Raw genomic sequence first — 16951 nt, forward strand, 5'->3', positions numbered from 1 at the left:
TACTAGAGCCTCCCAAGCCCAGACTTCTCTCTTCCCCACTGCAGCTAATTACACAAAAGTGATGAATGCTTTTTTAGCGTCTTCCTTCATCTGACCTGCTGGGTGAATAATACACGACTCATGCAATAAAAGCCACTTTCCAAAAAAAGACACCTCAGAGTTCAGAAGATGCTCTGTGAAGCATGTGTCACTGGTGGCCAGGTCACTGAGTGACCCCGTCACTCTGCTTCAGGGGCCCGAGGGTGCCCCAGAGGCTTCTGGGGGGCAGCTCCTTCCCGGGCTCCATCAGCAACCTGCACTGGAGAAGGACCAAAGAGGCCCTGGTGTGTCTTTAAGTCAGAGTCCAAGTTCCCATCCTAATCCCTCCCACCTGCTCTCTACTCGGCCCCCTGACGTCAGGAGGAAGGAGTGGATGTGTGTGAGTGTGAGTTCACGCTCTGGGGTGCTGCATGCGCTCTCTCTCTCTCTCTCTCTCTCTCTCTCTCTCTCTCTCTCTCTCTCTCTCTCTCTCTCTCTCTCTCTCTCTCTCTCACACACACACACACACACACAGACACACACACACACCCCCCAAATAGCTTCAGTCCATCCTTTTGCCTGCCGGCTCTCAGAATCGGGGTACAAAAGAAGAAGAGGGAGGTTCCCTCGGCAGGCTGACTCCACGGTACAAGGTAAGCAGCCAGAGAAAGGATGACCCTTCCGATGGCACTGATGGGGAGGCCAGGGGGTGGGGGCAGGGAGGCTGGGTCCTAGGTGGGATCTGGGCAGGAATGACTGTGGGGCTAGTCCCTGGGGGGAGGGGGGGCAGGGATAATGTCAGGTTTTGAAGAAGAGCCTAAAGATAGGAATGAAAACCCCTCCCCACTTCACCCCCTGTGCCCCCCTCCCCACAGGTTTCCTTTAGAAGCGTGATTTTGTGTCTGTCTAGGGTGGATACTGGGCGGCTGGATGGAGGGCTGGGAAGAAAGCTTGACATGTCTGGAATGCCCTTCTCCCTGAAGAAGGGGGAGGCAAATCCCCTGAAAAAAAATACCAGGGCAAGCACAAGTCGATCTTAAAAATCAAGGGGAGAGGGGCTGGGGGAACGGAGGAGGGGAAAGGCGGTACTTGGTCTTTTCTACTGAGAGTGAATTCAGTGCTCCTGAATTTGGGGCTTGGGGGGAGGGGCAGATGGGGAGGCTGTTCAGGCACAGGACCGAGGACTGTGGCACTTATATCATTGCTTCTATTTTGTGCGTGTGTGTGATGAAGATAATTGGGGTAATTAGAAGAGAGGAGAGATGACTCCATATTATTTTGTTCTTGCAACCCCCACCCCCAGCCTGGTAGAGGTGGCCTCTTTCTTACATCTCATACAATGGTCTCCATCGACCTTTTCTGATGCCTTCTACCTTGACAGTCACCGTGGTTCAGTTCTCTCTGGAGACCTGACTGAGTCCCCAGAGGTCTCAAGAGCTTAACCCAGTGGGATCAGACTCTGGGGTCAAGTCTCCGTTTTGTTCTGAGCTGAGCACTTGACTCGAGGAGGAAGGATGCTCATATCTAACCTTCTGACTATGTGAACCTAGTGCAGGCAAGTCAGTCAGAGAGAGAAAGGGGCATTCATTGGCATCCAGTGAGAAGAGAGCGTTTCTACAAAGCTTCGAGACTGCAGAGCTCTCTGATCATCCTGGAAGGAAAAGGGGAGAAAAATGGAGAGAGAGACAGAGACAGAGAGAAGGGGAAGAAAAAGAAAGGAGAGAGAGAAGGGGAGAGAGAGAGAGAGAGAGAGAGAGAGAGAGAGAGAGAGAGAGAGAGAGAGAGGAGGGAGAGAAGGAGAGGCAGACAAGCAAGCAGGCAGAGAGAACAATAATGAGTCTAGTCTGGCTATTGATGTGACAGATTTGTCTAAAGGGGGTGAGAGGAGGAGGAAGTGGGATGTGGGGGGAGGGCAACCTTTTTATTTAATGCTATAAATTTGCAACTCATTGCATCACACCAGACTGGCTACAATCTATTAGGGTAATCATCCTGGGAAACAGCAAGCTCCGGCTCTGATGGGGGATGGAGATGACTTTCCCCTAGACTACGCTCCCTCCATCTCAGCTTCTTTCCAGCTCCTAAATTCTGACCATCTTCTCCCTTCCCAATGCCCCCTTACCTTGCCTCTTCCCACATCAAGAGCATCCAACCCCCCCTCAAAAAAACTCTTTTCAATCCCTTTTTCCCTTCTCCACCCCTCAACCAACGAATTAAGCGGCACATAGCAGTGACTGAGACTGGGCTAGGGAGGCGGGGGATGAGGATGGTGCCTCCCTTTATAATGAATGGTAGAGGCCAGAATAGTCTTCTCTAGCCTAAAGTCAGGCTATACCAAGTGGATTTAGGAGGGGACCCCCTAACCAGAAGCGTTTGTGGGTTCTATGGAATGTTCCACGGATGCTCATTTGGAGGGGAGGAGATCCCTAGGGGTTGTTATGGGGGTGGGTACTTGGTGCTAGTCTCACAGACTAGCAGAAAGGCTTGGGAATGCTGATCTCCCGAGGAGATCAGAATTAGGGATGGGCGACGGGGAGCAAGCAGCCAGAGAAGAGGAAAAACCTTAGATACGGTCAGCTGGGGTAGGGCTATCCGGCCTCCCCAAGGAGGAGAGTAGGGTGGAGGTGGGAGGGTCCCGCGGCAGGGTGAGGACACTAGACGGCCGTGTTTGCCCGGCAGCCGAGAGCACAAAAGTGGCCCAGGAGAGCCGGGGGGCTCGTTCTCTTTCCATCACTCCAGACCAGGAAAATGGGCTCGGCTGGAGTTTCAGAGACTAGTGACAGAGGCTCCACGCAGCACACAAGAATGTAGACAGCGATGGGAGGCACGATACCTGAGTTCCAGTGCTGGTGGTGATGTTCACGGTGAGCCCCGGGGCCCCTCATTTCTCCCCGCTGGGTCTCAGCTTCCTCATCCCTAAAATGATGGGGTTGAAGTAGCTGACGTCTGTGGTCCCTCCCAGTCTGGAGGGTACAAGGTGAGATGACGCCCCGCCTCTCCTGTCTCTGGAGCCCCCGGAGAGCTCTCATCGATCGGCCCCAAGGAGCAGAGCAGCCTCCATCCTGTGAATGACTTTCCACATCTATCTCGCTGTTATTATATGTTGCTACAGTGATAGCAGCGATCCCTCCCAGGGCTGTTGTGAGCCTCACATGTTTATAAAGTACTTTGTCCACCATAAATGCTCTAGAGATGTGAGCTATCATCCCAGAATGCTGGGAGTATCTATCGCTATTGAGTGCTCCCGATGTTAACGTTTTTCAGATGGTTATGAATTAACAATAACAGCTCCTAATTCTATAGACAGAGGCAGTGTCTTAAGGCACAGAGGATGGGCCTGAAATCAGGATCGAAGCTCAAATCAGGTCTTAGCTACTTCCTAGCTGGGTCATCCTGAGCAGGCCTGTCTCTTCATCCATGAAGTGGGGATAAAAACAGCACCTCCCTCCCAGGGTTGTTGTGAGGATCAGATGGTAGAACATTTGTAAATGTTCACTTTGTAAAGCTTAAAGGGTCATATAAATGCTACTAGTGCTTTAAGGCTTGTGAAGACGAGGAAAGGTCTCCTAGCTCTGAAGTCTTCATCATCCTGATGATTCCTTCCAGCCTCTCTTTCCCAGGGCACACAGGATGAACAAGGGGTCTTGGGGCAAGATCCCAGCTCCTGCGGCGATTCTCCCTCACACAGCTGCCACCTTCCCCCCACAAAGGGAACTTGATTGTAACTAGGTCACCTTCAGTGCCAGGAGAGTCATCTCCCTCTGATTATATTCTTAAGATGAAACCAGGGCTGGGCCTGCCAGGAGGTGGGATCCAAAGGGGGAAAGCCAGGGATCCTCCTGCTCCCCTGGGCCAGCCCCAGGGTGGACCTGGGACTTTTGGAAAGCCCTTTTCCCTGCCCTGGGTCTTATCTCTTATTATTTTTATCCAAGCGTGGTAATTACCCTCCAATTATGTCAGCAGGAGGCTAGGCCCTTCTTATCATGGGGGGCATTTATTTTCTTATTGTTGTTATTTTTAAGCCAAAGAGATGGCAGATGACTCATTCAGAGTTCCTGCCTGAGTCACCAGAATAGAACCCAGGAGTCCTGACTCTCCCGTTCACCCATAATGGGACTGCAATGCGTGTGGATGGAAGTCCTGGGTCTGAAATGTTGCTCTATGTGACCTTGGGCAGGTCACCTCACCTCACTTCTCTGACCCTCAGTTTCCCCCTTTATGCAATGAAGAAGTCAAATTAGGCTACCTTTAAGATCCCTTTCTGGTCTAAAAATAAAATCAGTGGTCTGAAGGACTTTTGGCACCTGCCCAAAGGCTGTATCTCCAGCTAAAGTCCTTACCTTTCTCTCTATCCCCTGATCTCAACTTATATGTGTTTGTATATGTGTATATATCTCTATCTATCTACCTACCTACCTACCTACCTACCTATCTATCATCTATCTATCTATCTATCTAATCTATCTATCCATCTATCTAGTGTTGTTGTTCATTCATGTCCAATTAGACAGAAGGTCCTGGTGTACTATGGTTCATGGGGTATATATATATATGGGTATATATAGAGAGATATATACACACATGCACAAATACGTATCTCTCTCTATGTATATATATATATATGTATATGCACAAATATGTGTGTCTATATCTATCTATAGACATACACACACACTCATACACTTTGTTATCACTCAGTCATTCAGTTGTGTTGTGACCCCATGGACCCCAGCACACCAGGCCCTTCTGTCCATCATCTCTCAAAGTCTGTCCAAGCTCATGGTCATTACTTCCAGGACACCATCTCTCCATCTCATCCTCTGCCATCTCCTTTTCCTTTTGCATCAAACTTTCTCAAGATGAGGGTCTGTTCTAATGAATCCTGTCTTCTCATCATGTGGTCAAAGTATTTAAGCTTCAGTTTCAGTATTTGTCCTTCCATCTATATGTGTATGTATATATATATATGTATATATATATATACATACACATATAGTAGAGATACATACATACATACATATGTATATCTCCATATGGTTCTGTCTCTCAGTGCATTAAAAAACAGCACTGGGTTTGCAGAGGACCCAGAACATCTGGGCTACGATCCTGATTCTGTGACTCTAGGCAAAGCCCTTAGTTTCACCAGCCTCAGTTTCCTCCTCTCTAAGAGGAAGGGGCTAGATGAGTTGGTCTTCCAAGTCTGCTTTGGTCTGACTCTAGGATTCTGTCATCCATGCCCTTCTCCAGGGCTAGAGAAGGACCGCAGAGGAAATATACATTCCCTAGGAAAAGTGATTGAAACCATCTGGCATTTCTTAGCATGGCTTTCCTAGTCAGCCAAAAGTAGACTGAGGTCACCAAATGAGATTAGTGGTGCACCTGATCTCAGTACCTTTGGGAAACTTTTCCATCCTCTTCCATCTGAGTGGGGTCCTATGACAATGGGACCAACTTAGTCTGGTCAAGCCCAAACAAGGAGAGCAATACTACCTCCCCTCCCTCTGATCAGGCCTGAGGGAATCCAGGATAGAGAGTAGCCCTTTCTCTCCTAGCTCTGTCCTCATCACATAATAATAAACACTCAAATTTCTAGTCTGCTTTACAGCTTGCAAAACTTTTTTCACAATAATCTTATGAAATATCTAGTCTCAGTAACATTATCTATATTTTAAAGATCATGAAACTTGGGCTCAGAGAGGTGAGGAATTAGCCCATGGCCACACAGCTAGGGTCATGGGATACAGAGATGGAACGAACCCTTGAGGTTATTTACAAGACAACCTCTGCCATTTTGTAGATGAGGAAATGTGACTGGTCAAGGTTACATAGGTAGTAATTTACAGAGCTGGTCTTCTGACTCCAAGTCCAATCCTCTTTTCCCTGTGATGCTCTGACTCTGTTTACCCAGAAGGATGCATTCTGTGGGTTGGGGGTGGCTCCCATGCTTCCCTGGGGCCCCATTCCTTGGGACAGCAAGCCCAAACAGTCCCTCTCTGCCTGACATCCCCTCCTTGCTAAGCCATCCAGGTCCATCTCCAGTCCCTCAGGCACCATTGGCACCAGTGACTTTTCTGCATTGAGACTTTGTAAAGGAAGGGATGATTCTGTCCACTTCCTTTCTCCATCAGTCCCTCCATCAATCAGAAGTTTGTTGGACACAAGTTTGCTCTGTGTCTGGCACTGCAAATGAATATAAGAGAAAACAAGACCCTGAGCTCCTGGTCTTCAGGCTTACACTCTGAATCAGAGCTAGAAACAGCCACAGAGGCCATCTAGTCCCATGAGTTTATTTTTTACAGAGAAAGAAACTGAGGCTTAGTCAGGACAAGTACTTTGTTAGGCAGAGCTTGAACCTGGATGTCTGTCCCTAACATGGTCCTGTCTCTTACTTTCTTATCTCCAACCATGGGCCACTTTCCTGGACTTCAGAGGTACCAAAATCCTAACTTGTACCCTTCACAAGTAGGCTGGGCACCAGAAAGACTGACTGGATGGCAGTGAGGACAGGCTGGGTAAAGCCTTGTCCTTGGAATCAGAGGACCTGGGTACAAATTCTTACTAGCCATGTGACCCAGGGCAAACTGCTTAATCCTTCTGGACCTCAGTTTTCCCATCTGTAAAGTGGAGGCAAGAATATGTGTACTACCTACTGCACAGAAAGGTTGTTAAACATACACCCACCTCATAAGCCAGAAAATGCTATGGAAATGGGAGTGTATTAGGAAAAACTATAATTATTTCTTTCTCCAGCTGGGGAAAAACCCAATCATCTGTTGTACTGCTTACCCAAAGGATGGGTAAAAACCTCTTATGATAGGTTCTTTCCTGGAGGGGAGAAAAAAGGTTCCCAAGGACTGAACCCCATTTTATTTTAATAGGTATTTCCCAAGTGAGGAAAAGAAAAGAGCAGTGAACTTTCACCTGTCCTCTGGGATCTGGGTGATTCCTTAGTTTCTTAGCAAAACTTCTTTTGGAAAATTCCAACTTCATAAAGCAGGATGAGGCACTTCTATTCTTAGCGCGTTGACTTGGTTTCCCTAAAGTACAGAGCAGGGGATCACTGCCCTCCTGGAGGCTAGAAGTGACAGGAATGAAGACTGTGCCATACTCAGGGCAGAACAAGGACGTCTAGGACAGAAAGCGGGCACTCAGGAGGTCAGAGCTAGGACAGCATTAGCTACCAGTGCTCCTTCCTACCTGGACAATGTCCATCAAAGCAGGGGTTCTTAACTTGGACTCTAGGAACTTTATAAATATACACACACATATATAATGTGTATGTATGTATATAATATATTATATGTATATATACATATAACTGTATTTCAATATAATTGATCTGTTCGTAATCTTTGATATTTCATTTTGTGGATTTGAAAGATGATTTGGAAGAATCATTGGTCTGTAGGCTTCACCAGCTTTCCAAAGGGATCTGTGATACACAAAAAGAAGTGTCTGCTGCAGAACCACCCCCTCATTCAAACTGCAAATCAACCCCCTAAGTCCTAGCCCTAGCTTCTGTTTCTCCCTCAGTTTTTTGTGACCTTCAGCCTCCTTCTTACCTTAGCCTAGAATTCTAAAGTCTGGGTTGGGAGGGACCTGGGAGGTCATCCAATCCAACCCCCTGCCTTCTTTTCAGTTCCTCCTCCTCCTGTCTTGTGTCCTCACTGGTTCCTAGGTGCTTTACAAAGCACTTTCCTCACCCTAATGCTGTGAGGTTGCTGCTGCAAGTATTATTACTGGCCCCTCTGCCCCATTCTACAGAAAAGAAAACCAAGGCACTTCACCAAAGTAAAATAATATGCCCACAGTCATGCACCCAGCTCTAAAGCTCAGCTCCTGCGACTCCAAATCCAGAACACTTTCCATTAAAACAGCTGCCTTTCCAGGGCAGCTGCCCTGTTGACTCTGCCTGGCCTCATCATTGGCCACAGGGTCTCCTGTGGGGAGAGAAGAATTTTAGTAAATGGAATTTTTATTCCTGGGGGCAGCAGCCCTCTGATCTGGCGATTTAATGCCAACCATAGCATGAGGACAGTAGAGGCAGTCCACGGAGAAATCTGGAGGTTTACGATGACCTGAGCTTTTTCCTGTTTCTCTGGAATCTTGCATGATCATTCGGATCTCAAAGCACTTTTCAAAGCTGCGTTCCCAGTCCAACCCTCCTCCTCAGCCTCACCTGCTAGATGCAGAACCCAGTGCTGCATTGCAGGGAAGGGGGTGGGGTGGTGAGAAAGGCAAACCAGTGGGTGAGAGCCCTTGGGGGAACATGTTGAAGGGTAGATTTAGGGAAGGAGCTGTCCCTGGTTCTGGTCTAGCCCTGCCTGGATCCCTAAGGTTACAGGGCTGAACCAGCCATCATTATAGTCCAGGAATTTCAGGTCAGGGCCACAGTCTCCAGAGCTCTTCTATCCATCCTCTCAGCCCTGCATCCTGGTGGCCACTACAGAGGGTGGCAGAGATTGAGGGGAGGAGCAGGAGTGGAAGGGTATGTGTGTTTCAGCCTCATGTCCAGCTCCCTTTGACTTTAGCTACCTAACTTAAAGAGGGAGGTCAGCCAAGGCCATTGTCTGCTTTGATCCTTATGATTGTCCCTTCATCATGTCCCTGGGGGAAAGATGGCAAACCAACTCTAACCCCCCTCCACTTACCTCCCCATCCCCATCCTTTCACCCTGACCAGCTCCAGGAGATGAGACCATCCTCCCCAAATGTTCCTTTCTACTCTCACCTCCTTGGAGGAACACAGTTGGGGAAGGAAGTCGGGAAGTTGGAGAAAAACAGTGGTGGTGCAGTTGTTTGGGGTTTTTCTCCCTGGGGAAGTGCCCTGGAAAAGTGGTGATGAATGTTTCAATGTAGTCTTTGTGTATATCCCCCAACCCCTTAGGACAGAGGCAAGTAGGGACTGAGGAAGATCCTGAGGGTCTAGCCCACAGAGGGTCTCCCACTATCCTGTTCCACTCTGGAGCGGGGGGGCCAATGCTGAAGGCTGCTTTCACCACCCTGACCTTTAGAAGTGCAGTTAGGAGAAAAGGGAAGGAGTATCGAGGAGGAAAGCTTGTCAGGCAAAAGAAACTGGAAAGGCTACAAACGACAGAGAGCCCTGCCTGCTGGGGTCAGCAAGCATCTGTGGTCCCTGTTCTAAAAATCTCCAGGAGCCTCACTTCACTTTGTCAGTAACCAAGGCAGGGGGGTAGGACCCTAAATGCTTAAGCAGGCCAAGTGATTTGCCCAGGGGCACAGAACTAGGCTTCAAACCTGGGTTTTATCATTCCAAATCCAGGGCTCTTTTCTCCTCTAACCCTCAACCTCTAACAGAATTGCTTCCCCCTGTCCCTGTCTTAGTCTCCTCTGGCTTATAGATTCTGCTAAGGGGGAAAATGAGAGGACAAGAGAGGAGAAAAGAGTGGAGGAGAAGGGAGAGGAGAAGTTAGGAGAGGGGAAGAAAAGACAGGACAAGAGAGAAGAGGCAGGAGAGGGCAAGAACAGGAGGAAAGAAGAAGAGAACAGAGAAGAGAGGAAAGGGAGAAGAAGAGAGGAAGGAGGGAAGGAGAAGAGGGGAGTCAAGGCAGCTGCTGGCTGTTTGTCCCTGCAGTGTCTGTCACATCTCTCACTGCTGACAAGCCCTGTGGGGTCCCCATTGAGGGCAGAAATCTGGCAGCAGAAACAGCAGCTTCTCTCTCCTGGTGGTAAAGGGTGGGAGGAGTGGGGGCTGAGCTCAAAAACATCTGAGACTCCTCTGGTCCCACTGGTGCCACTGTTTCCCCCATCCCCGTGGGGAGAGTGCTGCCTCCCGGCACTGTCTGTCACTGCCTGACACAGGGCTGGTGCCCGGGAATAACAGCCGTAGGGGCTGGCAAGGTAGGGTCGGAGACAGCAGGGGGTGGGAACCAGGCAGGGGCAGGGAGGGGGGTAGGGGAAGGTGGGTAAAAAGAGAAGCAGATCCCATTTCCTAGAAGACAGGATGAATCAGGGCTGCAGCCAGGAACCTTCCTCATCTTATTGTCCATTTCCATAAACTTTCCATTTGGTGTTGTGAAGAAGAAAGCAGGTTCAGACCAGGAGAAAAATTACTGTTATTGGCGGTGGAGAGACAAAGCTGGAACAAAGCCCAAGCTGGGCAGCCCTCCAGGTTGGGGGGCTGGTAGGCAGGCTGAAGGCAGGCCAGAGCCCATGAATGGGCGGTGGACCCTGAATCTTCTATGGAGGCAGCTGTAGGACCTTAAACCAAGTCTATACCTCAACTCTCTTCCTCTAAGCCCTCTCCCATCTGGCTGCCTAGTCACAGGTCCTATCTGTGTCTCGCAAGTGCTCTGCACACAGTAGGTAATTTAAAGTTTTGAATGAATGAACACACTCTTGCATTCTTATCCTGCCCAGTCCATTTCCAGACCTTGGCTCTCCACTCCCTGGGGTCAAGGGTCAAGAGTTGGGGGTCAGGGCTACTTTCCTCTCCATGTCCAAGGCTCAGCCCATGTACCATGTTTTCTGGGAAAGCGAAGACTTGACCTCCTTCCTCCTCCAATGTCTCTGAGTACCTTCCTGCATTGATCTCCCTTACCTTTGGATGGCAATTGTCTGGCATCCCCCTGGATCCCCCTGAACTGTCTCCCCCTCCCATTAGAATGTAAGGTCTTTGCATACAGGCTTTGTCTACACTGAGCCCAAGGTCTGCAGGCAGATGACATGCAACAGTTATTGAGCTAAACTCCATTTGTACTTCTCTGGGCTCAGGGGAAGAGAGGGCCTTGATTTGGAATCAACACACAGGGGACAGAGTCCTGGCTTGAGAGTCAGAGGATTTGGGCCCAAATCACAGCTTAACCTCCCAGGTCCTCAGTCTCTTCATCTGGGACTCCCTGGCCTTTCACATCTCTCCTAGCTCTAAGTTGTGACTGTATTAATAGTTAATAATATCAATGTGTTATTACAAATAATCGCTGATATTTTTGTATAGCACTTCAAAGTTTACTAAACACTTTACACATTATCTTACTCAAGCCCCTCACCACCCTGTAGGTGAGGTAGGTACATACAAATATTATTCTCCACATTTCACAGAAGAAAACTAAGGCTTGGGATTCAGTGATTTGCCCAAGGCCACAAAGAGAGTAAAGTGCAGAGCTGCTCTTCAAACCCAGCTCCCTGTGTGCTTTTCCCTCGTCCACAGCTGCCTAGTTGGGCAGCTCCTTTGCCCTTGAGGAGGATGGAATCAGCTAGTGCCCAGACTGAGACCATGGCTACAGGGTCTCGAGACCTTCCCTGCCATCTTTCCCTGGAAGCCCGTATTTTCTGCCACCCTTCTTGGGGATCCCTGGAGCTGGAGGGCAGAAGGACTGCTGATTTTCTCCCTGTGGTAGCAGAAGCGTTGCTGCATTCTTCCCCATGGAGGTGCCTTCGACGCTGAAGGAGGCACCCAGCTTTGGTGGCCATTCAGCGACACCATGTGGCCAGTGACAGCAGTGCCCACCTTGGGCCATCCATGGGTGGTGTTCCTGGGAAGTGAGAGGCTGGGTGGCAGGTATGTTTATGTCAGGAGCTGAACAAGGTCACTGATGCCAACCTCTCCTCCCTTCCTCCCAGCCTAATAACAGCTTGGCCCCTGCAGCTTCTCGGTGCTGACTCAGGAGATGAAGTGTCATCTCCTGACTCACCCTGTTCCTGAGGAATCCAGAGGAAGCCCAGTTCATCCCTCTTGGCTCAGCAAGGTCCAGTTGTTTCATATTGTACCTCTGACCGTGTCTCTTCCCTTCCAGACTGAAGCAGGCATCTCAAGGAAGCTTTTGGGGGTCCATCCATACTCTGCATAGCGTCATTTTATTGAGTTTCGTCCAGTCCACTCCACGCCCTGAAGACTCCCCTGCCCATTGGGCTTCTCCACCATGTCCTCTGAGCCCACCTCGCCACCTGTAGTGCCACCTCTGCACTCCCCCAAGTCTCCTGTCTGGCCCACCTTCCCCTTCCATCGCGAGGGGAGCAGGATCTGGGACCGGGGCAGCAGCCTCCTACTCAGAGACCTGCCCAGCCCACTCCCCACCAAGAGAACGAGGACCTATTCTGCGTGAGTACACAGACTGGCCAGCCCTGGTTCTTCTCTCTGCCCAGGACCTCCTTCCCCCTGGAAGCCTGGGAAAAAGCACTGGGTCTGCCTGGCAGAGTTGTGGTCCATCCAAGGACTCCCTGGATGGAATGGGGTAGAGAAATCCCGCATCTTCCAGTCTGGAGGATTTCTTTGGAACTGGTCAGACTCCAGCTGAGGTCATTGCTGGGACTCTGGGGCCAGGCTCAAGTGGAGGAAGGGGCTAAAATACAGGAGCATAACACTGGGAAAGTAACCTTAGAGATCTTCCAGCTAAGCCCCCTTTGGACAGAGGAGAGCTGAGGCCCAAGGGAGTTAGGTGACTTTCCCAAGGTCATAGGGTTCCTTTTTCAGTGACCTTTCTTCTACTCCATAAATGGCCTGAAGGTCACAGATGACCTCCCATTGCTGGAAACGCTAGTCTCCTTGTTTCATAGTCTCTTCAAATACAATTTGTTAATCAAAAAGCATTTATTAACACCTACTATTTCCATGCAGCGGACATACCAAAAAAAAGTTACTGCCCTCATGTATTTACATTCTATGGGATACAAAAGAACTAAAAGTTATCTCCCTCGATGCATCTCCCTCCTCCTGCCTCCGGGCTCAGGGTTCAAGGCTCATCTTTGGTAATGGGGCCTATAGAGAGTAAGGAAAGTGATGGTACCAGCAGGTCCCCCTGCACTGTCCCCACTTCTGAGCCCATATGTCAACCAATCAATGAACAAGCATTTGCTATGTTTAATGTGTGCTCAGTCCTGCCCTCAATAAGTCTCTGCTCTAAGGGGGTACATAATCTAGATGAAAGAGAAAATAGGAGAAGAGAGGGGACAGTATGGCATCTGGAGATGCCAGGAAAAGCCTTGAAGGAAGCTAGGGATTCTTGGAGTCTGAGGTCAGGAGGGAGAGTCCTCCAGGCATGAGAGACTAACTGACTACCAGGGAAAAGAAAGAGGGGAGAAGCATAGGGTTCAAGAGGCATGAAGACTGTGAAGGGGAATAAGCTGGAGAAGACTGGAGAGGTAGGAAGAAGCATTTTAAAGAGCTTGAAATGCCAAACAAAAGCCTTTCTATTTGTAGGTAATGGAAACCATTGGGGTTTATTGGGAGAGGGTGGGAATAACATGGCCAGAACCAGACCTTAGAAAACTCATCTTGGTAGGTGAGTGGAGGATGGGCTGGAGTGAGGAGTGCTTGGAGGCAGGGAGGCCAATTCATTCCAATAGTAGAATTGATGATCTCTGAGGTGGCTATCTAAGTGGAGAGGTTATAGAGGAAGACATTACAAGATTTGGCAATTTATTTGATCCATGGGCTGGGCAAGAGACAGGGGCTGAAGATGATGGGAAGGTTGGGAACCTGAAGGACAAGGGGGATGATGATGCCCTGGTTCGTAAGAAGGATACTGGGAAGCGGGAAGGGTTTGGGGGTAGGGGAGAAGATGATCCAGTTCCAAATGTCTGTGAGGTACTGGACATGCAGGGTCATCTAGAGCTCAGGAGGGAGGTCAGGGCTGGATAAATTGAGCTGGGGATCATCTCCAGAGAGACAGTAATTGAATTTGAGATCGCTAAAGGAGATACTAGAGGGAGAAAAGAAAGCAAGTGGAAGGAAGGGGCCTCCTCTGATTCAGTCACCTCCTTTTCCAGAGGTCACTTAGCTAGCCAATGAGAGTTTCAAAGCCATTTTCCAGGTGCTCCTCTCCCCTGTTGGTTCTCACCTGGTTCCCAGGTGCCTGGTTCCTTCCCTCTCCCCTTCAGTCTCCATAACTGGGAACATCATAATGGGGCCCTTTCCCTCATAGCTCCCTGTGTCTCTATGCTCTCCCAGGCAACTCCCAGGCACCGGGGGGGTACCCCTCTGCTTTCTCCGTGCCTCAGCTCTGGAGGGCCCTCTCAGGTTTCTCTCCCTGGTCTCCCTTTCTTCTCTCTTTATCCTCATAGCACTGCTCGGGCCTCCGCTGGGCCTGTGTTCAAGGGCGTCTGCAAGCAGTTTTCGCGTTCCCAGGGCCATGGCTTCATCACGCCAGAGAATGGCACAGAGGACATATTTGTCCACGTGTCTGAGTAAGTCCTGGGGGCAGAGGGGGTGGGCTCACCCCCTAGCTGTAGCTTCTGCTTTAGAAACACCTAAGCAAGCCACTATTGGTGTGTGTGTGTAATGTTTCCTTTCCAAAAAAAGCATTTAATTTTGAAAGAAGGGACCATTTTGTAGTGAATTTACACATTATTCTAGATCAGCTGGGGGTGTGTGAGTGTTCTAACATCCCCACCCCTTGGCAGTGTCAAATATAACTGCTAAACCCCCAATACTGGCTGTGTCCTTCCTACTGGGCCTTGACTGCAGCAATGACCAACCCCTCTGGTACTGGGGGTGTGTTCAAGGCCTAGAAGTAGCCCTCCCTGCTCAGAGCCTTGGACTCCTCACTCACTGGTCTCAGAACCTCCCACTTTTTTTCTCTCCTGTTTGCCACAGCATCGAGGGGGAGTATGTGCCTGTGGAGGGGGATGAGGTGACCTACAAGATGTGCCCCATCCCCCCGAAAAACCAGAAGTTCCAGGCGGTGGAGGTGGTGCTGACCCACCTGGCCCCCCACACCAAGCACGAGACATGGTCTGGCCAGATCATCGGCTCCTAGGCCGCAGCACAGGGGTGGGGGAGGGGGAAGAAGGGGGCCCCCCAATTCGAGCCCATCTGCCCCGAATTGGGGGAGGTGAGCCGAGTACTGAGGAGCCCATCTGGGGTTGGTGAAGAATTCAAAGGGAAGGGAGAAAGCAGGGGGAGAGCCCAGGGGCAGCTCACTGCCAGGCTCTGCTTCCTGTTTCTGCCTTGGTCCAAGCAGGGCCCCCTCCCAGTCCTGTGTAGCTTTTTCATGTATGTGTGTATGTGGTGTTATTTTTTCCCCGTTTGTACTGTTGTCCAAGCTGTGCAGAGATTCGGACTGAGGTGACAGACAGGGAAAGAACTTCCTTCTTCTCCTGAGCCCACCCACCTCCTGTCCCCGGATTCCCTAGGGACCCTGGGACCCGGGGAAGGTGTTAGCCCCTAGACAGACTGTTCTTCCCACCTCTCTCCCTTCCCCTCCCCTCAGAATAGAGCAGAAGCCCAGCGTCCTGGGGAGCCTTTTGGACAGAGGATCACAAATGGAGCCTCATCCTCCTGTCCCTTCCCCCCTTCCATCCTTCCTTCACTCCAGAACCAGTTCCTGGACAATGGTAGGATCTGAGCCCTGCGTCCTTCACAGATCTTCCCTTGTTTCCCCAACTCCATGCCTGGGGGGTGGAAGGATTCCCCTCTCCCCCCCACCCCATCCCTAGCACAGAGGAGGAGAGGAGAGCCAACTTGCCTTCCCACCCTGGGCTGCCTCTATTTGGGAAGACACCCTGCTCCACTTTCCTACTGATCTGGGACTCCATCATGAGTCTTTCACACCAAGGGGAGAGCCCTGCTCAGCACTGTGCCAACCCACCTCCACACGGGCCCCCCCTCCCAAAACTGAGCGCCCCCAGACTCTGTCTCTGTAGCTAACACGGACCTTGTCTCTTCCCTTTCTCCCCCATTTGACCCAAATGGCTCCCCTTTCCTTCAACTGCCACACTAATGTAATGCATTGTAGATACTGGTCAGACTTAGTGAGCCAGGAGGGTTAGAGAGGGGTTGGGGATGGGGGGGGGTGCTTCGATTGGTGTCAGGTATGTCTCTCATGCCAGGAAAAGGGCAGAGGGACCACCTAGATCGGGGCGGGAGCCTTCCCTCAGGACTTAGGCTCCTGTTGGGGTCCCTCACATAAGGAAGGCTGGGTGAAGGGTGGGGCAGGGGACCACTTGATTCTAGATCAGCTGGGGGTAGTAGTGGAGGAAGCTGACTGTTCTGAGGGCAGAACAAAGCCTTCTTTCTGTCCTTGAGATGGTGACACAGGGTAACTTTTTTATTTCTGGGGGGAGGGCACAAGAAAGCAGGGGCAATGACAGAGAAGGGTACAGCACCTTACAGTTTACAAAAGCCCATGCTTTCTCATTTTGATCCTCAGAAGAGCCTCCTGGAAGGTAGGCAAGGTAGAATTGTCCCCATTGGACAAGAGAAATGCCCAAGGTGGTGTAGCTCTTAAATGAGCCTGGAACCAGAAGCCAGGTCTGATACCTGGTCCAGCTTCTGCTTAGTAAACTGAGCATCCTCTTTCAGGGCCCATTGGTTTTCTCCAAATAGGGAATCCATGGTGGGGGTCAAAGTGGGATGCCCCCACTCCTAGTCTGGGGACTCCAGAAGCATAAAAACCTCCCTCTGCCTCCAGCCCCAACTGAGAGGGACCCCAAGAATGCCCATTGTCACTCATCTAAAAGGGTATCCAATGGAGGGTCTGTGTGGGATGATTTTGGGGCTGGCCCCTGGGGGGAGGTCATGGGCCAGTCATCCCTTCATCTGAGTTCCAGAGGCTACTCATATTTGTTGAACTTGCTAAGTTTAGATTGTACCAAGTCTCTGGTTCTTTCTTGCCCTCCCCTCTGGGTCCATAGGTGCTCCTCTCTGCCTAGGCTGGTCTGCTCATGCAGGATATGTGGCATGGAAAGAGGGGGTAGCTGCAACCCTTAGAGGGTCCTCCTGGCCTAGGACCTGCCCCCCTCAGGGATATAGGGAGGACAGCACTTCCCTTCTCTCTCATCCCCCTAGAAACCATCGTGTGTCTGAAATTTCTGTGTGGTTACCACCTGGCGGATCTGGTGTCCACCTTTGTAACACGCAATAAACCGTTAGGAGTGGCCTTTGTCTCCTAGCTTCTTCAGACTGTTGGAGGAGAGGAATGGGAGAAAGTGGGGGGAGGGGGGTCTTAGGAAGAAGGGAGCCATCCTCCTCATCC

At 50.4% G+C, this 16951-nt stretch overlaps 1 protein-coding gene across 2 annotated transcripts; it reads left to right on the plus strand.

Annotated features, from left to right (window-relative positions):
* The first annotated feature begins 538 nt into the window (after positions 1–538).
* On the plus strand, positions 539–16855 carry CSDC2 (cold shock domain containing C2). 2 transcript variants are annotated; one of them, XM_072656274.1, is made up of 4 exons: positions 539–671; positions 11774–12078; positions 14040–14162; positions 14572–14947. In XM_072656274.1, exons 2-4 carry the CDS (start codon positions 11900–11902, stop codon positions 14732–14734), a joined length of 465 nt encoding a protein of 154 aa, XP_072512375.1. In that variant the 5' UTR covers positions 539–671; positions 11774–11899; the 3' UTR covers positions 14735–14947. The 2 variants fall into 2 exon arrangements, with proteins under 2 accessions (XP_072512375.1, XP_072512376.1); XM_072656275.1 differs by lacking the exon at positions 539–671 and adding an exon at positions 2762–2882 and having other exon boundaries at positions 14572–16855.
* Positions 16856–16951: the final 96 nt, after the last annotated feature.

Source organism: Notamacropus eugenii, chromosome 3 (assembly GCF_028372415.1).
Source record: "Notamacropus eugenii isolate mMacEug1 chromosome 3, mMacEug1.pri_v2, whole genome shotgun sequence".
Lineage (NCBI taxonomy): Eukaryota > Metazoa > Chordata > Mammalia > Diprotodontia > Macropodidae > Notamacropus > Notamacropus eugenii.

Coding starts and splice junctions, on each gene's coding strand:
- CSDC2 (XM_072656274.1), top strand. CDS start 11,900: ATGTCCTCTGAGCCCACCTCGCCACCTGTAGTGCCACCTCTGCACTCC. Junction 12,079..14,039: donor AGAACGAGGACCTATTCTGC/GTGAGTACACAG, acceptor TTATCCTCATAG/CACTGCTCGGGCCTCCGCTG. Junction 14,163..14,571: donor ATATTTGTCCACGTGTCTGA/GTAAGTCCTGGG, acceptor TGTTTGCCACAG/CATCGAGGGGGAGTATGTGC.